Source organism: Alosa sapidissima, chromosome 11 (assembly GCF_018492685.1).
Source record: "Alosa sapidissima isolate fAloSap1 chromosome 11, fAloSap1.pri, whole genome shotgun sequence".
In the NCBI taxonomy this organism is placed as follows: domain Eukaryota; kingdom Metazoa; phylum Chordata; class Actinopteri; order Clupeiformes; family Clupeidae; genus Alosa; species Alosa sapidissima.
The window spans coordinates 35,895,357-35,921,679 of NC_055967.1; the positions used below are offsets into that span (position 1 = coordinate 35,895,357).

Genomic DNA, 26,323 nt, shown 5'->3' on the forward strand with positions numbered 1-26,323 from the left:
AGTAGCATGGTTAGCATAGTTAGCATTGTTAGCAATACTGCTAGAAAACATTAGCTAAGTAACATGTTTAACATAGTTAGCATTGTTAGCATAGTTAAAATTGTTAGCATAACTGCTAGCAAACATTAGAGCCATTCCAACGTTCAGTTATCGTCAAATATCTACCTATACACAGCCATTAAACTATTTGAATATCAACATTCATTAAACTTTCAGACTGTCAACAACTTTTAAACTATTTACATTCAACTTTTAAACGGTCTACTTTTAAACTATCTAGACAAATTGGTACGGTCAAATTGGTAAGGTAATTGGTCGAAATGCAAATCGAAGTGCTTGGTTTTATGACAAATACACACAAACCACAAAAGATGACATTAGAATATGTTATTTGCTAACCAGAGTATTGTAATTCCTGGGATGTATAAGCCAGGTGCATATATGAATAGAGAGCATATGTCATATAAAGCCAGACAACAGTCCGTTGTAGAACTATGGGAAAAGGAAGTTTCTTTCAAAGCACAATGCTGACCTCTAGCTGTAGGAATTACAACAGCATGATCAATATTAATGACACAGAAATTGTTATTTCTCCGGTTTGTTTGGACCCTCTAAATGTAAAATGTTGAATACACACTATTTGCTATAAATTAACAAATATAGTTCTAGTTAAACATGTCAATCAGCCCAGCTGTCCAGTTTTGTCAGGCCACTGAAGTGTGTGTGTGTTCTTGTTTCCCCCAGTGGTACATCAGGTGTGGGAGGAGATGGTGAACGCGTGTTGGTGTGGCCTCCTGGCAGCGCTTTCCCTGCTGCTGGACGCCAGGTAGCTCTACTTTTTAAAGTCCACCCAACAACAACAACAACAACAACAGGAGGAGGAGTTTGCCCTCCTTTTTAAAGTCCATTTGCTCATTCCCAACAACAGGAGGAGTTTGTTTTAGTCAGCACCCTGTAACTCTGCCTTTATAGCTGAGGATGTTTCCTAATGAAACATGAATCCTCTTCAAGTCTTTTCAGCCTCTTAGACTTGACATACATCAAAACAGCTCGGCTGCTTTCATTGGCTCTCCTGAAGGCACTTGTGTTTGGCTGACATGGCTGCCTTAATACGACTTAGGGATCAAATGATCTAAGCTACATTTTGACTTGCTACTTGTACTGTCAAGTTCTTATGAAGCCCTGAGAATGCCCAATACTGACATTTCAAAGAAATAAAAAATGCCCTCCCGGAGTCAGACAAGTTAGACTCGCAATACTTTGCAATACATACACAAAAAAGTTTGATTTCTAGTGTTTGGTGTGCCGTATTTTCTCTATGTCCAATACGCGCACACACACCCCCCACCAAGGGTGTCTGGACTAGTGGGCCTGACCTCTTTTGCTCTCCTCTGCGCCCCAGTACGGACGAGACGGCCACGGAGAACATCCTGAAGGCGGAGCTGACCATGGCCTCTCTGTGCGGGCGGCTGGGCTTAGTGACGCCGCGGGATGCCTTCATCACGGCCATCTGCAAGGCCTCGCTGCCCCCGCACTACGCCCTGACCGTCCTCAGCAGCAACGCAGCCAACCTCTCCAACAAGAGTGAGACAGACCTCTCCGTGTGTGTGTGGGGGTGTGGGTGGGTGTGTGTTGTGTGTGGGTGGGTGTGTGTGTGTGTGTGTGTCATAGTTACATGCCCATACCACATTGTGTGTATAATGACCTGTGGTTGTCTGTGTGTGGTCTGTTTCTGCCTGGAACTGCCACAGTCCATAACTTATATATTTACACAACAAAGACGTATTACGTATCAAACAGTTATTAGATATGCTTAGGGGGTCCCCTGGCAAGTGGCGTGATCTTCAACCTTTTCTCCGTCTATGACCTGGCTGGACAATGTGAAGGACCACACAGGGTTGTTCATGGTCCATCACTTCTTAACAGTGACCTCAGACTGAGCAGCATGAAGAAGAGTGTTACAGCACCCATGTCCCCCCCAACGGCTATGGGCCTATGAGGAAATGGCCTGATCTGACCCGTACCTTGAATAGGCTTGATTTTTTAACACAAAACATTGCAGGCTGGGGATATCCATATTTATTTTTTGTTCAGCATGTATTTGTATGGAACAGTGTAGTGTGGTATAGATGCACAAGTACACAGTGTTGCTGTCTTGAGTTATGTTCCTAGTTTAGTTTGACTTGCCAAATGATGTGTGCTTAGGCATTGTCTTGTGCCCTGAGGAGCCGTGTGATCTGCCCCTGAGGAGCCGTGTGATCTGTTACTTAGGTGTCATTAAGCCGTGCAGCGCGGTGCTATGCCTGCTGCTCTCGCAGTAATTAGTCACAGCAGGACTCATGTGTCTGGGGAAGTCTACCTCTCGCTTTCATGCTCTCTCCTTCTCCTCAGCTCTCTCTCTCCTTCTCCCTCTCTCTCTCCCCCTCCCTCTCACTTATTCACACACACACACTCTCTCTCTCCTTCTCCCTCTGTCTCTCTCTCTCTCCCCCTCCCTCGCACTTATTCACACACACACTCACACACTCACACACTCTCTCTCCCTCTATCTCTCTCTCTCCCTCTCTTTCTCTCTATCTATCTCTGTACACATAGACAGAATCTCCCTCTTAAATATTCCATGTGGAGAAATGATAAGTCTGAAAGCACCCGTGTGATAAAGTCCCATCACTTCAAACTGGAGGCCCGTGTGAATGGGCTGCTGTGCAAATCTCATTAGGCATATTATGTACGAGTACGAATTCATCAAGACGCCCAAATGTGTCGTTAGCGCCACTCGCTTGGCGCATGCTGCACTTTTCAGAGAGTTGTTCTGTGGGTGTGCCGTCTCAATTAGCTCGACTTGAGCGGTGATCAAGCGCAGATTGATGGCTCAAAACATGCACAGTGTGATCTGCTGGGAGTGCAGCGTTTAATGCTGACATCTGTTTACCTTCACTGCTTCTGTGACTTGTTTGTGATGGTGTAAATAACATGTGTGTTATCGTGTGTTGGTGTAGGACGAATGGGACTATCACAGACAGGTCTTTGTCCATGGTTTGAAACTGTTTTCTGTGGTGATGTGATGCCCTCTTGTGGCGTATGCATTCTGCTGCAAGTCAGTATCTGAGTCGTGTGTGTGTGTCTCTGTGTGTGTCTGTGTCTTTCTAAATATCAACCCCTCCTTGCAAATATCACTGTCCTAGGCTATGTATGTAAGTTGTTAGCATTGATATTTGGCACCTTGGGACATGTTGTTCACAAGCTAGCTGTCGGTGGGCTACGACTGGCAGGGTTATCAAAAAGAAAATCTAAACATCAGGCAAAATTCTGCTCTCATTTCCTGTGTGGCGTAGGCGATGCTTTTATGTACCCATGAGTGCCAAAGCTGTATCATCTCTGAAAATATTTGAATCCTTCCTGTTGAAATAACGAGTTCAAATGTGTTCCCAGGTTACTCCATCCAGGGCCAGAGTGTGCAGATCATCAGCCCCTCCAGCGAGTCCCACCAGCAGGTGGTGGCAGTAGGTCAGCCCCTCACAGTGCAGCCCCAGGGTACAGTGGTGGTGAGTGCACACGTGTGTGTGTGTGTGTGTGTGTGTGTGTGTGTGTGTGTGTGTGTGGTGGCAGTAGGTGCAGCCCCAGGGTACAGTGGTGGTGAGTAAGCTGCCCCTTGGTCCTACTATGACCTCCACCACTCAATAGTCCGAAACGCGACTAGACTGTACCACGTATTATGTCCTTGTGTTTGTTTTCAATGCACTCTGGGATGTGATCAGAGCGGTGTGTTTTGCGGTGTGTTTTGGAGGGTGGTGATGGAGGGGTAGGGAGTTAGTGATGAACTGCACAGTAAATTCTCCATCTTTGTTTTTCCCCACTGCAGCTCACAGCCAAGAACATCCAGTGCATGCGCACACTGCTGAACCTGTCCCACTGCCACGGCGCTGTGCTGGGCACCTCCTGGCAGCTGGTCCTCGCCACCCTCCAGGTGTGTTAACGCGCACACACACACACACATGTGCACACATACACACATGTTCACACACACACATGTTCACACACACACACACATATGTGCACACACGCACACACACGCTCAGACACACACACACACATGTGCACACACACACACACTCACATGTGTGCACACGCACACACACACACACACACACACACACATGTGCACACACACACACACACACGCACATGTGCACACATACACACATGTTCACAAACACACACACACATGTTCACACACACACACACACATGTTCACACACACACACATGTGCACACACACGCTCAGACACACACACACACACGCTCAGACACACACACACACACGCTCAGACACACACACACACACACGCTCAGACGCGCACGCACGCACACACACACACACACACACGTGCACACACACACGCTCAGACACATGTGCACACGTGCACCCACACACACATGTGCACACACACACACACATGTACACCCATGTGCACACACACACTCACATGTACACACACACACATGTACACACACACACACTCACATGTACACACACACACACACACACGTGCGTACACACACACACACACACACACACGTGCGCACACACACACACACGTGCGCACACACACACACACGTGCGCACACACACACACATGTGCGCACACACACACACACACACATGTGCGCACACACACACACACACACATGTACACACACACACATGTCCACACACACACACACACAAACATGTGCACATACACACACACACGTGTGCACTCATATACACACACACACACACATGCACACATGCACATGCACAAGGAAGATGGCAGGGCTTTCAGTTCAGCCTGACTCCCTTGAAGTGTCTTTGTAGGTCATGTTTTGTATCACTAGCACAACACCTCAGTGTCCTGTCTTCTCTCATTCTTCTCTATGGTGTCCTTGTCTCTCGCTCATCTTCTCATTCTTCTCTATGGTGTCCTTGTCTCGCTCATCTTCTCATTCTTCTCTATGGTGTCCTTGTCTCTCTCATCTTCTCTCATTCTTCTCATGGTGTCCTTGTCTCTCGCTCATCTTCTCTCATTCTTCTCATGGTGTCCTTGTCTCGCTCATTTCTCCATGTGTTCCCCTCCCCCTCCCCAGCACCTGGTGTGGATATTGGGTCTGAAGCCAGGGGTTGGCGGCGTGCTAAAGCCAGGCCGTGCGGTGGAGGGCCCAAGCACGGTGAGTGACCTTTGACCTTTGACCTTTGCCAGCGCTGAGCCGCTCTGACCTCTACTCAACCAGAACAGAGCTTGGTCAGGCCCAGACCCTTATGCGCGTCCACTGCACACGTCTCAGGAGTCAGCTGATGTTTACCGTTATGCGTGTCCACTGCACACGTCTCAGGAGTCAGCTGATGTTTTCTACTGTGCCCAGTCAACCTTGAGATCAGCCTTTAAGTCACCCTTAGCAGATCACAGATGTAGTGAATTCCAAACTCACAGTAATTGTGATTTTCAGTAATCACTGCTGTGTTGTCTGCGCAGCTCACCTGACCGCAACGTTCTTTCCCAATTACCCAGGTGCTGACCACAGCAGTGATGACTGACCTGCCCGTCATAGCCAACATCCTGTCCAGGCTGTTTGAGAGTTCCCAGTAAGCACCACTTCATTAAGGGTCGCTTGTGTGTACAGCAGCCTGCTGTATTGGCTAATGTGTCTGATGTGTGTCTGTAGGTACTTGGATGATGTATCCCTTCACCACCTCATAAATGCCCTCTGCTCTCTGTCAATGGAAGCTATGGAAATGGCTTATGGGAATAACAAGGTTAGTGTGAATAGAGCTTTAACTGATTTGCAGAAAAAGAACTGTGAATTTATTCTGAAATGTCCCTTGGGATGAATAAAATCTATCTATCTATCTATAGGAACGTCACATATTACCAACAGTCACGTATGTCCAACCTCTGACGTGTATGTGTCACTTAATATTCATTTCTATACAAACCAAGACGGCGGATTCCTAAAGAAACGCAAGCACCCACACAATAAGTTTATCTAAATAACAATATCTAAACTTAATTTTTGGTACTTACCGTACCAAAAATGACATTTTACCGTGACTCAAAGAGCTGTAAACAATGTTGTAAGGCTGCGTGTACAAATCCGCTTGGAGCTCCAGTGGAATTTTGATGAAGGTTGGGAATAAGCACCCACCAGCCCAGCACTAAACTCCGAGCGTGGTAAACAAAATCGGACATTTCAGGCAGTAAAAGCCCCGGTAAGAACCAAACCAGATTTTGTTCAAATCTACATACCTATGGCTACTGAAAAATGTAAGGTTCATTTAGCACAGGGGTGGGCAACTAATTTCCCCAAGGGGCCACATGACAAACTGGGACTGTTGAGGAGGGCCGGACCCAAAATACCGAACTCAAGTCTGAACTCAATTACTACTCGTAAGAACAGATGAAAATGTGAGGGAGACAAAGGAAAAACAGCAATAGGCTATTTAATCTATGTCCAATATTTAATCCTTATTCTCGAAAATGATTTTTTGACATTGACATTTTTTTTTTTTAGTTTTCAAAGACTGATATAAAAAAGTACTACAATATCTATATAATTAGGCTAGGCCATGAAAATGTGAAGGAGTCAGTACAACCGATAGGCCTGTGCCACCATTTCATCAACACTCAGCAGTATTTCATCATTAAATCATTACCATCATTAAATTAACTCTATGCAGAATTAGACTATGAAAATGTGGAGCAGACAATAGTAGGCTGTCATTAGTTAATCAACATGCACAAAGAAAACTATTTTAATGTAGGCTATGTTTTTGCTTTAACTTTATGCACAAAACTGTGATTGGTCAACTCACCCTGTGTGTTGATCCGGCTGCTTCAAGCAACCTGTGGGTAGTAGCATCATACTAGTTCGCTAACATAAGCTTTGCAAATAAACTCAGACATATTTTGCTTACAATGACGGGGTTATCCGAATGTAAACTATCTATCTGCCAGTAACGTTTTGAAATTAACACTTCGTATCGCCAACAAACAGCAGGAGTTCGTTCTGACAACCTTTGCGGTGGTTAGCGACGCAGACATAAGACACACAAAACTTTGAAAGGTTTACGCCGACTTAAAGGCAACTGCATTGTGTCGACGCAGAAGCCTAAATTCTATTCACCAGCACAATTCAGTGAGGGTGTTTACATCGTATGCATCCACGCACAAATGTATGGGCCTACAAATAGCAGTCGCTTTCAAAATAAAAGCAACGATATTGATTTGCGTGCATTATCTCTATGCTAGGCTCTTGACTATTTGTTCTTTCACGGACCTTACGCGGGCCGGTCAGGGAAAGCCCACGGGCCGGATGTGGCCCGCGGGCCGTATGTTGCCCATGTATGATTTAGCAAATGTTATTTTGAAGTATTAAAAAACGTTGTTTTAAGAATTTTCGAACGAAATGGTTAGCAATTAGCACGTTTACGATATCTATCTATCTATCTTATCTTATCTATCTATCTATCTGTCTATCTATCTATGTGCCGCTGTGTGCCTTTCTATTCTGTGTGCACACTAATCCCACAGTCACTGTTCTATGTTGAAGTCAATGACCGCAGTGTATTTGTTGTGCAAAGGCCATTCAGTTTGTTAGTGTCTTGGCAGATATTCAGACTCGGGCCAGAAAAGTCCAAACATCTTGCCTACAACATAACAAAAATACACCATTATAAGTGCTGAAGTCAAAAACTTGTCTCAAATAGAAGGCGCAAAAGTCCGGCAGAGTTCCGTGCAAAAATTCCTTTAATGACTACATAGCGCAAAGCCTGAGTGGATCGCACGATCGCACTCCCGAACAATTGTTGAACAGCAACATTTATACCCCTCCTTAGATGCTGACACAACATTTGGCAACTTCGAACCCACAGGTGGCGTTATGAAAGGATCGTTGTTCGGTCTTATCTTCGCAAGTCAGCACTATTGCTGCCAAGGGTACGAACTTTTCACCGTATAGCACAAGTTCAGAGGTTTACACAAAGTTCAGGGGTTTATACAGTGATCACAGGTCACACATCGTTCATGGGTTACATATCGTTCACTCGTTTTCTCTCATACTAGCTGTTTTTGAGTAGAGCCCGCCTCCGATGACGTCTTTATCTCTGCAGCTGCAAGGCCAAGCATGCTTTTTTCAAACAGGCTTCGCCCAGCTACAGTGAGACACAAAGAGAGACAGGGATACAGAACGCACATAGGGGGAATTCTGGTAGAATAGCTTTAGTATGTTATTAGTATTAGTTAAACTTGTTATTTAAAATGCTATAAAAGTATGTTGGTTAGGAATAACTTCAGTGTATTACTTGATTGTGATTGAGGTTATATGAATACATGCTTTACAGTTTCTAACTTGTTCTCTCATCATGATGTCTACAAACCATAGTGATAATTTTATACAACATTAGACACTGCAGGAGACACAATTTGTTAGACACTAGGCACTTCATTTGTATATTATGCAGGAGACACAATTTAATTTCCTTTGACAAGCATCTAAGCTTCTGTAGTAATTGTATGGTCATCTGAGCTCACCTGCTGCCTTTGTCCTGTGCTGTGACCCCAGGAGCCGTCCCTGTTTGCAGTGGCAAAGCTGCTGGAGACGGGGCTGGTCAACATGGACCGCATCGAGATTCTGTGGAGACCCCTCACGGCTCATCTCCTGGAGGTGAGCTCTTTCAGCAGCCGTGTGTGTGTGTGCGCGTGTGTGTGTGTGCGCGTGTGTGTGTGCGCGTGTGTGTGTGCATGCACTATGCTCTCCATGTCTCATTGTTAGGTGATGTTGGGAGATGTGTTTGATGTAGTTGAAGGTAGCCTAATGTAGCTCACACCTTGTTACGCATTCATACCGTGCTTAGTCAAAGTCAAGTTCAGCCTTCTTTGATATTCAAATGGCTGAGTTCAAATATCTATTGATGGAATTGCTTTCAACGGTCTTTATGCTGGTGGTCTTCACACTGTCTCTTTGTCTCTCTCTCTTTTGCACTCATGTCGGTTGTGCAGAAGGTAAGACCAGAATCTCTTCCCAATCTCTTACGTGGACATGGAAAACAAGATGGTCTTAGCCCGCTATGGCCTGTTTCCATTTGATGGAATGTCTTCGACTGTGAAATCTGTTTTCAGCATGTGATTTTCTTTTCCATATCAGTTTTCCCTTCAAATTGCCAGTCATGACACAATGTCGTTATTACATGTCATTGTTTATTAACTACCAGACCTACTCTGAAGTTGCAGAATGTGCGTCTGCATTTGATGTTCTTTCCAGAAAAGAATGATTCACCAGCACTCTGTATAAATCATCGTGTACAATCAGTCACTTGTGAAATTGTCACCAAGCCCACTGTGTTGCACTGAGAAATGAGATGCCACACCAGAGTCTCCTGTGATTCTGTTTATCAGCTGCAATGACGAGTGCGCTGATTCTGTCACTGGGTGTCAGTCATTCCCTTCTGCCCACATCACAGACTGGAGGCACCCCAAGGAAAAGGGCTCTTAAAAGATGTTTCTCAGTTTGATGTCTGTTTCTCTGTCTGTCTGTCTGTCTGTCTGTCTCTCTGTCTGTCTCTCTGTCTGTCTGCCTTTCTGTCTGTCTCTCTGTCTGTCTGTCTCTCTGCCGTTCTGTCTGTCTTTCTGTCTGTCTGTCTGTCTGTCTGAAATCTCTTCTGTTTGCTGTTTGTTGAGTCCTGTCGCTCTATAAACACACAGTGTTGTTTTTTGCCCTCTTCTCTTTGTGTCTGCTGTTTATCACAACATCTCGGTGTATGCTACTTCATGTTTTTGAGTTGTGTCTCCTGAGTCTCGTCTTGTTTCTTGTTTTGTCTTTTTTTACTATGTGTTTGTACTCTTTTGATGCTTGTGTATTGTGTCTGGTGTCTGTATCTTTGTTAGTGTGTGTGTCTCAACACACTCCATACCCTTGTTTTGTGTGCTTCTTCTGTTCCTCCTGTAGGTTTGTCAGCACCCTAATGCGCGCATGAGAGAGTGGGGAGCTGAGGCCGTGACCTCACTCATCAAAGCAGGCCTTTCCTACAAGCACGAGCCTCCCCTGTCCCAGAACCAGGTACTGTCTAGACCAGAATTCACGTCTTTGGTCAGGCATAGTGCTATTCACCTACCCCTGGTGATTTTCACTGATTTCAGATGTTTGAAGTTCCTGAAACAGACTCTCTAACTGATCCAAGACATACATTTGAAACTTGCCCTGGGTATGACTCTAGTTCTCATGAATAGTTGTCATGAATAATTGATGCCGTGGCCTTTAGTGTCTGCTACGTGGCTGTTCACTGTCTGCATTTCAGAGTCTAATTAAGCCTATATGCATAAATTTCCCTAAATTCATTATTATTGCATAGAGTGTGTGCGTGCGTGTGAGTGTGCGTGTATACTGTGTGTGTGTGTGTGTGTGCGTGCGCATACTTGTTATATGTGCGCATGTGTGTGTGTACGTGTATAGTGTGCGTGTGTGCGCGAATGTGCATGTGTATGTATGTGAGTGTGTGTGTATACTGTGTGTGTGTGTGTGTGCATATGTGCATGAGTGTACGTGTATATTGTGTGTGTGTGTGCGCGTCTGTGTGTGCGCGCGTGTGCGCTCATATGTGTTTGTCTATGTGTATGAGTGTACATGTATACTGTGTGTGTGTGCATGTGTGTGTGCGCACATGTGTGTGTGTGTGTGTGTGTGTGTGTGTGTACGCGCATATGTATGTGTGTGAGTGTACCTGTATAGTGTGTGTGAGTGTACGTGTATGCGGTGTGTTTATATGTGTGTGTGTGTGTGCATGCATGTGCACGGTGACAGTATTGCCTGACTGTGCCCCCCCCCCCCCCCCCCCAGCGTTTGCAGCTGCTGCTGCTGAATCCTCTGAAGGAGCTCTCCAACGTGCTCCATGCCGACATCAGGCACAAGCAGCTGGAGTGTGTGCTGCAGATCCTGCAGAGCCAGGGGGACAGTCTGGGTCCCGGGTGGCCCCTGGTGCTCGGGGTCATCGGAGCCATCCGCAACGACCAAGGGTGAGGGGGCACACGCCCGGAGTTGAGCAGGAATGAGACGGAATTGCTGTCGCACATGATGACCTCGTTTCTGTGGTCAGGAAAGGATTCAGTAGTGATATGCAACCACCGGCTGCAAGATTTAATGATATGCCTTGTAGGGCTAGTTTTCCAAACAATAATTTAGTTCCCTCTTGTGATGGATTACATTTTTGTTAATGTTTCCAAAGAGCTCAATTAAGACTGACAGTGTGCTTAATCGTCATTAGGAAATTTTTAAATCTTCGCCTCATATTCCAGGTGAAATGTGGAAAGAATTATACATTTGTGTGTTTCTGTGACACATAATTAGAATCCCATTAGCACACCCACTAGCTTTTACCTTTAAAAATAAACCAAGCTTTTTAAAATATGCTTACAGTGCCAATGCTGTATTTCAGAGAGTCCTTAATCCGAACAGCCTTCCAGTGCCTGCAGTTGGTGGTGACGGACTTCCTACCCACCATGCCTTGCACATGCCTCCAGATTGTAGTGGATGTTGCTGGCAGCTTTGGTCTTCAGAACCAGGAACTCAACATTAGCCTCACCTCCATTGGCCTTCTGGTAAAAGGAACCACATTGTGTTTGTAGGAACTGCAAACACTGCGTTCACTTTCCGTCCCTTTTTTATCCAGCACCGAAAAACAGACACACTACAAAAAGCTGTAGTTGATGAGTCATGAGTCCTCTAACGTGTCTCTCCCTCTTGCTCTTATTTTTATTTTTTGTTTCTTTTAAGCACATTGAATGACATTTTGTATGACAATGTGCTATATAAATAAACTTGAACTTGAACTTGCTCCTGTCCCTGTAGTGGAACATCTCGGACTACTTCTTCCAGCGGGGAGAGGCCATCACGGAGGAGCTGGAGCAGGAGGAGGCGCTGCTGCAGAAGCAGGCCCAGGAGAAGGGCGAGCCCCTGAACCGGCCCTTCCACCCGGCGCCGCCCTTCGACTGCCTCTGGCTCTGCCTCTACGCCAAGCTGGGCGAGCTGTGCGTGGACCCGCGGCCCGCCGTCCGCAAGAGCGCCGGACAGACACTCTTCTCCACCGTCAACGCCCACGGCACGCTGCTGCAGCAGCCCACCTGGCACATCGTGGTCTGGAAGGTACGAGAGCCCACTGACCCCCTCCTAGAACTGACCAGGAGCAGCTGAGCCATGGGAGCACATAAGTCATGTAGTGTTGACGGAAATGAACAGGATGTAGGCGAGGATTTTGTCTTTGATGGACTCCCTTGCTCTGTTGGCTTGTGTGACTTGGCCATTTCTCTGATACCTTTGGCTAGCTAATCAATATTCCACTGTTTCCTTTTTTTCTCTGAAGTTTCTGAAGATGCACGGTTTGTCTTAGAATCAAACATTTGATGACCGATGGTAGCCCCCCCCCCCCCTCCTCAAAGCTAATCAGCGTTCAATGGGTCAGTGTTAGCTCAGTGTGTGTGTGGCCCTTGTGCCCAGGTGCTTTTCCATCTTCTGGACTGCGTGAGGAAGTCCTCGACGACGGCCGACAAGGAGAAGATCGAGTCCGGTGGCGGTAACATCCTCATCCACCACTCCCGGGACACGGCGGAGAAGCAGTGGGCGGAGACCTGGGTGCTCACCCTCGCTGGGGTGGCGCGGATCTTCAACACGCGCAGATACCCGCTGCAGCAGCTCGGTGGGTGGACACAGAGGGTGCTGGACAGCGCTGGGAGAGCAGGCCCCATACATGGCGAAAGAAAACAAAGCATGCGGGATTCAATTCAGTTCCATTTTTATTTATTTTTATTTATATAGCACCATGGCGTATGAATAAGGCATTTTACAGAGCCCAGTTTCAACTTTAAACTCCTAAATCAAACACTAACACAATAGTGATGAGGAAAAGTCAGTTTGCCAGAAAGGAACCATGAGCACATGAGCTCAGATCTGCTTTTGTTTGACCAATATGTTTCTGTCTCCCTCCTCTGTTCTCACATGGCCCTCATCCCTCAGGTGATTTCTTCAAGGCCTGGGAGGTGCTGCTTGACCACATCCAGTCGGCCGCCCTCAGCAAGAACAACGAGGTTTCGCTGGCCGCTCTCAAAAGCTTCCAGGAGATCCTGCAGATCGTCACGCCCGTCAAGGACGCCGACAGCGTAAAGCCCGACCCCCTGGCCGCCATGGGCGTGCCCCCGGTGCTGGTGGACGGTCCGCTCGGGGCCGGCCGACCCCTGCAGCGCTCCGACTCGTTGGCCGAGCGGCTGGCCCAGCGCTACATGAACAGTGCCCAGTTCGCCGCCCCCACTCCTCTTCCTCCGCCCGGGGAGGAGCTGGACGACTCGGCCCTCTGGTGGTCGGCGTGGAACACGTGGTACCGCACGGGCACCGAGTGCACTCGGCCGCCGCCGCCCGGCGCGGACAAGCCCTCGTTCATCCCCAGCCAGCCCTTCCTGACCGCGCTGGTGCAGATATTCCCGGCGCTCTACGCGCACGTGAAGGGCGGCTTCAGCATGGAGGACCTGCGCAAGCTGGGGGTCATCCTGCACGGAGCCGTGTCCGTGCCCATCAGCTCGGACGCCTCGCCCTTCATCCTGCCCTCCTACACCGAGGCCGTGCTGACCAGCATGCAGGAGGCCGTGCTCACCGCCCTCGACGTCCTGCAGAAGGTGCCCTGCGCCCGTACTCACAGACCTCCAGCACACACACACACACACACACACACACACACACACACACACATACACACACCCGTACTCGCAGACCTCCAGCACACACACACACACACACACACACACACACACACCCACACCCGTACTCACAGACCTCCAGCACACACACGCACACGCGCACACACACATACACACCACAGGCGCACGCACTGCATGCGCACGCACGCACGCACGCACACACACACACGCACACACATGCACATACACACACACACCACAGGCACACACAACACACACACACACACCACAGGCACACACACACACACACACACACACACACACACACACACACACACCACAGGCACACACACACACACACACACACACGCGTGCACACACACATACACACCACAGGCACACACACCACAGGCACACACACGCGCACACACACATACACACCACAGGCACACACACACACACACACACACACACACACACACACGTTACAAGTGTTTACAAAATCGAAGTAACTGATCCCTTTGAATCCCTTTGGATGTCATGCAATCACTGACGGAAGCTATCTCTCCAAATCCTGATCCCCTGGTTCCCACACACCTGCATACCTGTGAGAAACACACACACTCTCCCAAACATGGATAAAGCTTGAGTCACACCTGTGAGAAACACACACACTCTCCCAAACATGGATAAAGCTTGAGTCACACCTGTGAGAAACACACACACTCTCCCACATGGATAAAGCTTGAGTCACACCTGTGAGAAACACACACACTCTCCCAAACATGGATAAAGCTTGAGTCACACACACACACCTGACCCCCCCCCACTCCGGCCCCCACGTTCCCACAACCTGACACACAGTCCGAGCAGCTGATTTGTTATCACTAAGAAAGAATCCGGCGGTTAGGATGACCCCTCCACTGGACCAGCTGCCCTGAGCTTCCCACACTCCTTGCCTGCAAATGGCACTGTAGGGCGTCGTGTGAAAATACATACAGCATTATGAATGCGGACCCTGGGAGTTTCCTCTTGTATGTGTGTGTGCATGTAATGTATGTATATATGTATATATATTATTGATGTCTGTATTTAAGTGCCGTCTCTTTGTCCACCACAGGCCATTTGCGTGGGGCCCGAGACGCTGCAGGTCATGTACCCCGCCATCTTCGAGCAGCTGCTCCTGTTCGTAGAGTTCTCCTGTAAGCCTCCGCAGTACGGCAAACTGGAGACCAAACACGTGGCCAATGCCAAATACAACCAGGTGGGTGGCAGTGAGACTGCGGCCTCTCCACTATGGTGCTGTTGGTCTCTCTCTCAGATATGTAGACCATGAACACTCCTCCACAGGCATCTCCCTGGAGCTTTGTGTGTGTGTGTGTGTGTTTGTGTGTGTGTTTGTGTGTGTGTGTGTGTGTGTGTGTGTGTGTGTGTGTGTGTCTCCTTGCCCCTTACATTGCCTCAAGTGTGTTATTTGTGTCTCCTTGCCTCACAGTAGTGTATTTGTTGTGTTGCCTGTCAGATAATGTGTACAGTATATTCATCTCTCTGTGACCAAAACTAGTTGTTCATGTGAAAGCTAGAATAGGTAGTTAGTTACCTCTTTGACTTAAATTGAGTACTTCTTAAAATCCCACAAGGGTAAGTATTGGGTAAGCTATGGATCCGTTAAACAGACAAAAAAGGCAAAAAGCCACATCCCTGATGAAACCTTTGAGTTGACGTGATCCTTGGTTAATGGCTCCTCTCGGTTCCTCTTCCTGGTTCTCTCGGCACCATGCCACATACGGGCACTCAGTGCCACCAGAGTGCCACCCGAGTGCCCTGCTCTCTCCCACAGCTGCATCATCCCAGTTGCAGTGTCGCATGCCAAGTGACCATTGTTAATTCTCTGCTTTGCCTCTTCTAAATATTGAGTGGTCTTCATGCAGTGGTGTGAATGGTAGCAGTGTGAATACTGACATAACTGAATTGCTGCAGCAATGCTGTGTGTGAACTGACATTAAAATCAGACCCAGTGGCCAGACACAAGTCTCTCTATGTCTGTGTCTGTAACTATTGAAATCCGTTGCGTACTGTATACTATCAGCAGACAGTCGCTCAAGCAGCACGATACACAGTGCATGGCACTGGCTAATCTGCAGAGGCCAGTAAAGGCGTTAACGCTTGTCCACTCTTCTCTCATTCTGTTTTCTGTACTACTCAATGGATCCACTTTAGATCCAACTGTTTGCACCGGTGAGTCCTCATTCCGTCAGCCCTACTCTAGCCACACAAGCTTAGCTGAATTGTAACACTGCTAGTCGAGGGATCTCACCTTCTCTTGTCATCCTCCTCTTCCTCTTCTCTCCCTCATTACTCACATGTGTCTGTCTGTGTCTCTCGGCCTCACCCACTGCCTGTCTATATGTCTGCTTGTCTTTCTTGTTTTGTTCTCTCTTTCTCTCTCTCTCTCTCTCTCTCTGCCCATCACGACTCATTCTCATTCTTGTGCACATGGACTTTATGGGTTTTTTGGTCTTGACTTCGTTTGCATGCTTTTGCGGTTTTAAAGCTCTGCCACCTCACTGATTTTATTCTTTTTTTTGTTTTGTTTTGCCCTATCAGCACTTGAAGGTATATGGGTTTATTCAGTCCTGTCAGCAACAAAGTCAACACTTACAAACACAAGACTCTGCCTACCTCTTTCTCATCGCTCCTACTTCCATCCCTCCTCCCCTAATCTCTCTCTCTCCCTCCATCTTGCCATCTGTTTTTTTTTCCCACAGGCTGAATGGGTGGCCTTAAACTATGTGCCCTTTGCTGAGAGGTCCCTTGAAGTAGTGGTGGACCTTTACCAGAAGACTGCCTGCCACAAGGCGGTCATAAACGAGAAAGTTCTGCAAAACATCATCAAGGTAAGCTCCCTTTTCCCTGCCTTTATGGTGTATACTGTAGGCTGCACATTTAATGAGCAGCATGCATTTCCTGTCGTCTTAACAAAAGGCCACAAAACAAAGGGCTCTGATTCATAGTGTAATGATACCGAGTGGCACACACGCACGCACAGGGTCCTCGTACAGATACAGCTGTGTCAGTTTAATTGCTGTTATTACTGCGTGTGTTCGGGCGTTTGGAGTCGGAGGGTGGGAGCCAGAAGCGGGGAAATCACTACGTGCGGGACAGCGGATGTCCAGAGGCGTGGGAAAGGCCCCGCTGGAGGTCAGGGTGGAGAGGGGCCGCACGGCAGGAGCCACCACCGCACCGCACCCAGCGGCAGATCAGGGGAGCCTCCACCACACCGCACCGCACCACTTCACCACACCCAGCGGCAGCGCCAGATCAGGGGAGCCTCCCTCTCGGCGGCGTTACTAATGCCCAGTTATTTTCGGCCGCACACCCCGCTGTCCTTCAGCCAGGCTTCTAGGCTCTCTGGGCGCTGTCTCAGTGACCCTGGTGGTGTGGTGTCTGAGCCCTGCTCTCTGTATTGAGGGCCCTGTTTGCTTTATTTCACCCTCACCTCTTTTTCCTCCCTCTTTTTTTAATTTCACTCACATCTCTCTCTCTCTCTCTCCTCTCTCTCCTCTCTCTCTCTCTCTCTCTCTTTTTCTCTCTCTCTCTCCTCTCTCTCTCACTCTTTCTCTCCTCTCTCTGTCTCTCTCTCTCTCTCCCCCTCTCTGTAGACTCTGCGGATGCCCCTGGGCCTGAAGTACTCCTGCCCTGCGGAGAGCACATGGAAGCTGGCCGTCTCCTCGCTGCTCAAAGTGCTCTCCATTGGCCTTCCCGTCGCCCGCCAACACGCCTCCTCGGGCAAGTTCGACACCATGTGGCCAGAGCTTGCCTGCGCCTTCGAAGACTTCCTGTTCACCAAAAGGTACTGTACGTGGGCCGCCACAGCTCCAGGTAAACCGGAATAATCCTGTATTTGGAAACCAGCAACGCGCCTGAGAACAATAGGCTGCAGCACTGGTTGAATGACATTGTTGGGCTTGGACGAGCTTATTCAGCATGCCCTGCTTTTTCTTTTGTCCAGCACGCCTCCAGATAACCTGTCCATCCAGGAGTTCCAGAAAAATGAAGCAATCGATGTTGAGGTATTGTCTCAGTATTGACTTGACCTTTGTGCCGACTTCTCACTTTCTTCACCATAGTACCACTGAAGAACACTTCAAGATGATTCCCTGTATGTTTGCATGTTAACCCTGGTGTTCTCATCACAGGTGGTGCAGCTGATCAGCACAGAGATTTTGCCTTTCGCCAACTTCATCCCTAAAGACTTCGTTGGCCAGATCATGGCGATGCTCAACAAAGGCTCCATCCACTCCCAGTCCTCCTCGTTCACCGGTGAGGAGCATAAAAGTAACACCACCAGAAGCACATTCAAACAGCCTCTTCAGATCCCGGACATTACTGTGTATTATCTTCTGAATCTCAAGCTGTGTAGTATGTCTGTTTGTGTGCAGAGCAGGGCATTGTGGGATTTGTAGCCCAAGCCCATATTGTGTACTGTGTCTGATTGGGACAACATTCCCTGCCCGCACTTTGTGTGGCTTCCAGAAGCCGAGATCGACATCCGGATGCGGGAGGACTTCTCCAAGGTGTGCTTCGAGACGCTGCTGCAGTTCTCCTTCAGCAACAAGGCGTCCACGCCACAGGAGGGCTACATCTCGCGCATGGCGCTCTCCGTGCTACTGCAGCGGGCACAGGACGTCCTGCGGCGCTACGTGGAGGACGAGAGACTGAGTGGCCGCTGCCCACTGCCCAGGTGAGCCACCGCCACGCTACGCTCTGCTCTGGGCATGGGTCTGTTCTGCTCGGTCCCACATAAAGGTTCATGCAATATATGCTATACACACACACACACACACACACACACACACACACACACACACATATACACACACACACACACATAAAGCTTTAGAAAACATACAGACACACATTTGATTCCATAAACATGCCGCTACATTACCATACAAATGCTGAACATCATGTACTAGTCACACACACTCTTCAGCTTTGTACAGTAAGTTCCAGGCATCCATAGAAACACACGTACACTACATTCTGTGCAAGTGCATCCATTCTACACACACACACACACACACATTTAAAGGCCAAGTAAACATATGAAGCATAAACTGTCACGATTGTAATAAATACCAATCTACTGACATGCATCTATTTTGTAACACACACACACACACATACATAATGCAGACGAATGGTACTGCATACACTCTTCTCTGGCACTGACTCATATCCAAAAACTCCTCATACATGCACATATATATATATACCCTTAGCTGGAGCTGGGCTGATGCAGAGGTAAGAGGTACTTTGGCATTGCCCTCAGGCAGCTGTCTCATGTCAGATACTGCAGCTCTGCTGGCTGTCAGCACTGAATATCCCCTACGGTGGGTACTTACAGTCAATGTCTGTGAGAGTGTTTGCAGATGTGCGTGATTAGGTGTGCGTGTGTGTGTGTGTGTGTGTGTGTGTGCTAATGTGCGTGCACTGTGGTGCAGACACAGACTAGCATAACAGCTCTCTCACTGTGTCTTTCTCAGTGCACAGAGGATGAAGCTTGATTGCCATCTGCTCAGGTTAATGCCATTTGCATCATTCTCGCCTGTACTGGGGTTTTTCTCCCCCTTCCACCCATCATTTCTTTCGTCCCCCCTTGTTGACACGTCTGACGGCTGCGTGTCATTTTTGTCTGAGTTGATGCCATGTGTGCTAATCGTCAAGCCAAATATTAAGCAGGCTAGATTAGATCCTGTCAGCCTGATCTTCTCATTATCTCCCCTCTAGGCAACAAGTCACGGAAATCATCTTTGTCTTAAAAGCAGTCAGCACCCTAATGGACTCCCTTAAAAAGACGCAGCCAGAAAACGGTAAGTAATATGTGGAGAAAGGAGAAACTTAGATAAAGGTGGATATTGATTCTTTAGAAGCAAAGGGATCTAGTACATAAAAACTCCCAAGGATGGTATCTAATTAAATCGTTTTTTAGCCTGGGTGAACTCAGATGAACCTGCTCTGTAGGTCTGTCAAGATAGGCTCTCTGGAAGTAGATGAAATGTAAAATGTCCTAATGATGGAAGTCATTTTAGGTGTCAGCTATATTATGGAATCATACAGTTTGTCTGTTCTCTCCTCTTCCTCCTCCTCCTCCGTCTCTCTGTCTCTCATTCCAGTGGATGGCAACACCTGGGCCCAGGTGATAGCGCTTTATCCAACTCTGGTGGAGTGCATCACTTGCTCCTCCTCGGAGGTCAGCTCGGCTCTCAAGGAGGCCCTGGGGCCCTTCAAAGACTTTATGCAGCCCCCCGTGTCCAAAGTGCAGAACGGAGAGTCCTGACCAGCCACTCCCCCAGCCACCCCCTCAGGCAGGGATCGGGAGGAGGGAGGAGGGAGGACTTTTTAACTATCGAAGGGGGTAAAGAAAAAGAAAAAAGATAAAGATGAATGTGTCCTTACACCACAGGAGCGGACTCTGATCTCCCACAAGCCTGTTTGAAGGACTGTAACCCATAGCAACTGCAGTGGCAAATGGTATTGAACGCTCTCGCGATCAGGGGTTGACCTTCATCACCATAAGCTTCTCAAACATATTGATGACCCATTCCCATTGGCTGGACTCACAGTTGATTAACTGCTACAGTGCATTTGCAGTGCTTTTTTTTTCCATTTCTGCAAGGGGAGTCAATGTACAGTGTGTGTGGTGATCCGTGTTAATGATGTAAGTAAGAATGAATTAACTGGGCTTTATTCATCTTTGAAATGGAGAAAAACAAAAACCAAGCGAACAAAGAAATGTGTGATGGAAGAATGCTCTTTTTGAAGGACTTTTCTTGACCACAAAGGATTTTATGCAAGATCTTACTGTAACATTCCATGTCATCTTTAGTCCACTTGAGAAGGGTTGTACCTGTGTGTTTAAAATAAATGGAAAAAAAAGTTCTACAATCTCGGGGTTTGATACGATAAAGTAAAATACTTTCACATGTTCACTGTTCCCTCCATCAGTCTGTAGCCAAATGCATCAATGTTGATGATTGAAAGCTGGCATCCTATGAATGGAAGATGACTTTACATTGTATTGAATACCTGATGACAAAGCTAGTGTACAAGTTATCATACATTTCTGCTGGCTCTCAAAAATCAAACCTCCATCTTGTAGCAGGAACAGTGAGTCCTTAGAGCATGTGGCCGGTCTAATGCTGAAACTCATCAATGGATTGTGTCTTACATTCAAATGTCAGAAATACGTTTATAAAAATGATGTGTGCCTACATGTGTTGGAATAAGATTCTGCAATATTGCTTCACAAACTTGAGGTAATTGGCTTTAATTTAATAGTGCTACATTGGTGCTTGATGTTTTAAAAGACAAATTAAACTATTGCTCACATGATCTATGGTTAAATATCCCAAGGGATGGGACCGGAACATAGGAACTAACTTGTTAATGCAATGGTACCACTATCTTTACTAGCCTACTACACCGTTATTTACATTAACTTGCTTCTACTGTCATTATTATTATTGCCGCCTACTATTATTATTATTCACAGTAGAACTATAAATTGAATGGTCTTGTAATGGTGGTACAAACCAGATCGTTACTATGTTATCTGTAGTCTTACTAGTAGCAACAGGAGTAGTAGCAGGTCATGTGAGGGGAAGGGCGAATTGTAGAGAGGTTGGTAGAGGGGTGGAGAGAGCAACGGAGCCATAGGCGGGGTTATCGTGCTACTTCAATTGCGCCTTCAAGCACGCCGTAAAACTGCATACGGGAAGCGGGAGAGACGAAGGAAGAAGTAGACCTCTGCGATTTAACCAGGCCAACACGGCAATTATTTTCCCTTTGCTTAAATGTCGAGGATGTTTAAGGACTTGCATTCCTGGTGCACCATGTACTGGCTGAGGTAGTAGTTTGTGCTGTTGGTTGGGATTTGACATTGCCCGCTATGGAGATGACTGCGCAAGCTACTGCCTTGCTAGTGCTGGTGGATATCGGCTTCCGAAGGAAGGAAGGAAAGACTTATTTCACAAATTTTCAATTGTCTGTTTTTCATCGACAACTGTTCAGATTTCTATTTGACGTGTGCTACGGTAATTCACGGTCATGTTCGCAGTTGAACGGTTTCGGGTGCATCCGCGTGTGCGCATTGCACGAGTGCTTGATTAAGGAAGCGGTAGGTGTGTGGTATCCACTCCGAAAATAAATATCTGGTTGCTGTAACTAATTATGTTCTGTGTTTTAACTTGAACTATTTTTGCCTAATACATTATTTTCTAAATGGGTGATCGAGTTATTTTCGCACTGTGCACTTACTAATTCGCACATCAATCATTCCCATTCCGAAGCCGACTTTTGAATGACTTAAATACTTCTAAACGTTTTTTCTAGTCCTAAATTCATTCATTGTTGACACCATAAAGTGCTTTGCTATTTAGTTAACAAAAACCGAGACCAATTTTCCTTAAGGGATGGTGAGAGTGAAACGGGGTCATTAATTTTTATATAGATATTTGATTTTATCCCCAGGCTCTGGCTGCCTCAAATCTGTAAAGCATGTAGGTCATGGTACTGTTGCTAAGAAGAGAGTTGTGACGTGGCCACATTGCCTACCCACTAAGGTAAATGTTGAGTGTGTGTGATGGCCGGTGTTCATAATTCACATTCCTAAAGATGTTTGGTCCTTGTTGAACGGCTGGATCAGATAACTCTGAAGACTGAAATGTGGTGTTTCTTATAGGGAATCTGTCAGAGGCTCAGGTCAGTCAATGTCCTGGAGGAAATCAGCATTTGAAAAATGCGCACAATGTGTATCCTCTGACGTCTGTCTGACCTCATCCACGTGGAGCTCTTTAACCCTAGATTCCCGGCACACAATCACATCTAGGCTCAGAGATCCTCCATTCCCCAGATGCTATAGACAAGCTGGAGGCAACTAGTAATTACTGAACACAATATGCGACCCATCAGCTGACTTCCCTGTCAGTATGGTATGGATAGCCTATGGAGTGGGGGGAGGGGGCATTTCAACAGAAGGTGTGTTGCACACGGTTAAGTCAATGCTCAACATTGTCCTGAGTTTCACGTTATGTATTGCTAAAGTAGGCTACCTAGAGCAGTTGGAGATGGTATGGAGTAGGCTACTAACAAGCTTACTTGTGAAGCCAGGGAATGAATGGGAAGGGAGAGAACCGTTTCCCCCGTCTTGCCTATACTGGGCGAAGCAGTGGACTGTGCAGACAGAAGCCGTTGGGGGCGGTGCCCCCTGCCCCCTTGCTCTGTCTTCTGTTGACATTCCCCTTTTGGCCCGGCTGGAGATAAATCAGTCCGGGGCTCTTAAAGCCAGAGGCCATAAACTGGAGTCCTCTGCACCAAGCCCCTGGTGGAAAATCTGCCGCCTCCAGTTATTATTGCAGCTGTATGCTGAAGCTGGACCTCGTGTGGAAAGCATACATTTTTTGAATGCTTTCAAATTGCCTGTCTAGGTGTTTCGTATACGTTAGACCCCATGAAACGAAAAACAATTCTAACTAGTTTCTAAGGCTTTGTCAAAGAGAGAGATTCTGCCTCCAGACCTTTGGGTTTTTTTTTAATGTGAGCTGAACTAATAAACCTTCAATTGACCAAATGTCATTAACTATCAGAGGTGGTGAGGGAAGGTAGTGACAGTGGCCACTGAAGTAGGAAAACACATTTATATTCCTGGTGTAATTAAAGATCGCCTCCCTTGGGTCTAGGGGAATGAGGCAGATGAGTGATTGGTCTGGTGGACTTTGCTGGTTGCCAGGCTGCGATGAGGAAGGTTTTCTTTTGCACAAACCTGGCTCCACCTTACACAGGGAGATGGCATCAGCATACTAAAAGACAATCAATGAAATAGGGAAGAGAAAAGTATATGGTTTAATCAGTCATTTGAAGTCTATTAGTTTGAATTATCATAAATAAATGTGTCATTGTATACACCCTCCCTTTTAACTCCCAAGTGTTTTGCTAATAGTCCACTTTGAAATCCAGGCAGAGATACGATTAAAAAAAAACACTCCCCATTCAGTATGATGGGATGTGTGTGTGTGTGAAATAGTGACAAATACTCTATTTAGCTATCTATAAGAGCTGTAAACCAGGATTTTCCTAGAGTTGCACTCCCTCTCTGAACATTTCTTTTCCATAGCAACAATCCTGGTGCTCCCCTGGAGTTGGCATGTGGTGACCTTGAAAATCCACCCACACTCTGGAATGACTAAGTGTGTTTATGTACAGTGTTGTAATTGACCATCCTCACCCCCATCTCTCCCTTTCACTCTCTCTCTCTCTCTCTCTCTGTTATTCACTCACTCAATCTCTCCCTCAAACACCAACACACACAAACACACCCCACCCAACTCACAGAAGGAGCGTCTTTCCAAACGAGTGTTATTTGGAATGTTGGTAGCCATGTTTAGGTTATGCTGACCAGATGGCTTGGTGGCTCCTGCTGTGGGTGTGGGTGGGTGTGGATGCCTCCCTTGGCAGTGCTCTGCCACTCCTAAATCCTCTGCCTTCCCACCCCTGCAATGTTGCTCAGCATGGAGGGCAAATACATGGACTCAATGTACATGAAAACAACCACTCAGACCATGACGTCCAATGGTACGTGTGTAGGAGCAGGACCCTGGCAGGCTGTCAGCTCCATCTTGAACTCCTCAAGAGGAGGTGAAGCATTTTTACTGGAGTAATGTGTTACATCAATTGACATGAGACGGTTTTTAGCAAATGCTGAATCCAAAAGGTTTACTAATGATTACAAAAGTTGTTTCACATACAAAAGAAATTCAAATATCCTGTACATAAATGTCATTTTTCATGTGTAAGACATTTACTTTTCACATAAGACATGCACATTTCTCTTATCCACATAAATCCGATTGGCCGGCGTTCCTCTGCGGCCATTTACTACACCAATTCATAATTGATGTGATGCAGTCTGCACAAATAGAACTGGGGGAAATCCTGATGCAGTAGAAAGGTGACGGATGATGTGGTGTGGTGTGGTATAAAGCCAAAGGAGTCTTGCCATTTCCCCCCAGACAACTTGAAATTACACACAACCCATGTTTAGGAATTAAAGTCCTCTTCAATGTGAGAAATATTGGATCTTCCAGTCATGCATTTTACAGGGAATAAAAGTTATCCACATGAGAGAGACGGAGGAAGAGCCTGCGGTTTTGAGGTTTGAGATAGGATACGAGTGTTTTGGGCCCGGATGTGGAGTTTGAGTACATTTCACAGTGACATGTGGACTGCAATTCCTTCGTAATGATCCACCTGGATAGAATCTCCCAGGCAGAGGCTCATTTGTACAGTCAGTCAGGCATCACAACATTATTTCCCTCCCATCAATCCAGCTCATGCTCAGCCCTCAGTAAGATAAATACAGCTTAGAGGCTCCGGGAATAGTTTAGACTGAGACACGAGGAGCCCCAGTGGAAATAATCTTAATGATCACTTGGCTCACCTAACATCACTTCAAATATTTATGACCGAGCATTCATTTCACAGGAAGCCATGACAGAAATAGGGAGAAACACAAACAATCAATTTGTACATATAGTAAGACTATCATTTTCATTATGGTCATTTATGATTATTTAATAAATTAAAACAAACATTCATACCAAATAAATAAAAAAAATCAGTTCTTAAGTTAATCAAACAGTTATATGAACATAAACATAACATGGTCTATGGCACCAACACAGCATTGATTTGCACATAAGTCACAGTATACATTTGAATGCTTTTTTCCTCCTCTACAGATCAAAAAAACTGCACTTGCAGCATCAATTATCAGAACAGTTGTGAAGATAGTTGGGGGAAGAATTTATTACTTTGCACAGAATGTGCTGGTATGGTATGCACAAATTGTCCCTTCTGAAACTTGTCAGGAGGAATGACATGTGTGAATGTTTTACTCACCTCTTACATGTCTGTTGTGAGATAACAAGTATATCAGGTCATGGACTAAAGCCAATTGCATGTGAACTTCTGAATCTGAAACAATTTGCTCTGTGTGAATTACATTAAAAACATCTTGCATTACATCAATGGTAAAACATAATACTGAGGCGTTGAGGCATTTAACACCCATTGTTATCTTGTTCTGAGTAATGAAACATAAACCTCAATAAACTACACAGGGACTGATCTATACGGTACACTAATGCAAATAGATTATGTTTTTTTAAAAACCGGGCCTCATACTATGTACTTATACATTGGAGCAACACAATCATGCAACAGTACTTCATGCTGAGAAGAATACTGACTATTTGTACTGTCTGATAGAGCACTAGATTACCACTGGCATCGTAAATATAAGCTTCTAACTCTCTTTAGTCACTTCAAAATTACTTGGACTGCATAAGAAGCTGATGCATACTCCAATTGTTATGGTGTTTCTGATTCAGGCAATTAATGTCCAAATATTTAAACGTGCAAAGGCACCCAAACTGCCAGTTACCAATGCTGAAACGGAATATTGTTCTTTCGCCACATGTGAATATAAGGGTAATGGTTTAAGCAGTTCCACTTGCAGTGCACTGGTAAGTATACACAGCATAATCACC

At 46.5% G+C, this 26,323-nt stretch overlaps 2 protein-coding genes across 5 annotated transcripts in view; one reads left to right on the plus strand and one right to left on the minus strand.

Moving 5' to 3' along the window:
- Positions 1-20,663, plus strand: part of mon2 (MON2 homolog, regulator of endosome-to-Golgi trafficking) — a 37,159-nt gene extending 16,496 nt beyond the window's left edge. Inside the window, exons 13-36 of one of the 4 annotated variants that reach the window (XM_042109262.1) lie at positions 745-826; positions 1,403-1,584; positions 3,433-3,545; positions 3,863-3,967; positions 5,128-5,208; positions 5,550-5,623; positions 5,704-5,794; positions 8,599-8,700; positions 9,036-9,038; positions 9,982-10,092; positions 10,870-11,045; positions 11,465-11,627; positions 11,878-12,171; positions 12,523-12,721; positions 13,039-13,691; positions 14,833-14,976; positions 15,933-15,950; positions 16,481-16,609; positions 17,375-17,565; positions 17,725-17,785; positions 17,912-18,035; positions 18,249-18,456; positions 19,506-19,588; positions 19,892-20,663. In XM_042109262.1, the coding sequence (XP_041965196.1) occupies positions 745-826; positions 1,403-1,584; positions 3,433-3,545; positions 3,863-3,967; positions 5,128-5,208; positions 5,550-5,623; positions 5,704-5,794; positions 8,599-8,700; positions 9,036-9,038; positions 9,982-10,092; positions 10,870-11,045; positions 11,465-11,627; positions 11,878-12,171; positions 12,523-12,721; positions 13,039-13,691; positions 14,833-14,976; positions 15,933-15,950; positions 16,481-16,609; positions 17,375-17,565; positions 17,725-17,785; positions 17,912-18,035; positions 18,249-18,456; positions 19,506-19,588; positions 19,892-20,055 (3,551 nt within the window). In that variant the 3' untranslated portion in view covers positions 20,056-20,663. The remainder of the gene's footprint in view (positions 1-744; positions 827-1,402; positions 1,585-3,432; positions 3,546-3,862; positions 3,968-5,127; positions 5,209-5,549; positions 5,624-5,703; positions 5,795-8,598; positions 8,701-9,035; positions 9,039-9,981; positions 10,093-10,869; positions 11,046-11,464; positions 11,628-11,877; positions 12,172-12,522; positions 12,722-13,038; positions 13,692-14,832; positions 14,977-15,932; positions 15,951-16,480; positions 16,610-17,374; positions 17,566-17,724; positions 17,786-17,911; positions 18,036-18,248; positions 18,457-19,505; positions 19,589-19,891) is intronic. The other 3 variants (XM_042109264.1, XM_042109263.1, XM_042109265.1) reach the window with 3 other exon arrangements.
- A 3,797-nt stretch (positions 20,664-24,460) lies between these two features.
- The window catches only part of ppm1h (protein phosphatase, Mg2+/Mn2+ dependent, 1H), a 31,246-nt gene continuing 29,383 nt past the window's right edge, over positions 24,461-26,323 (minus strand). Inside the window, exon 10 of the mRNA XM_042109298.1 lies at positions 24,461-26,323. This exon is cut by the window's right edge and continues 907 nt beyond it. The gene's annotated coding sequence lies outside the window, so the exon portion shown is untranslated.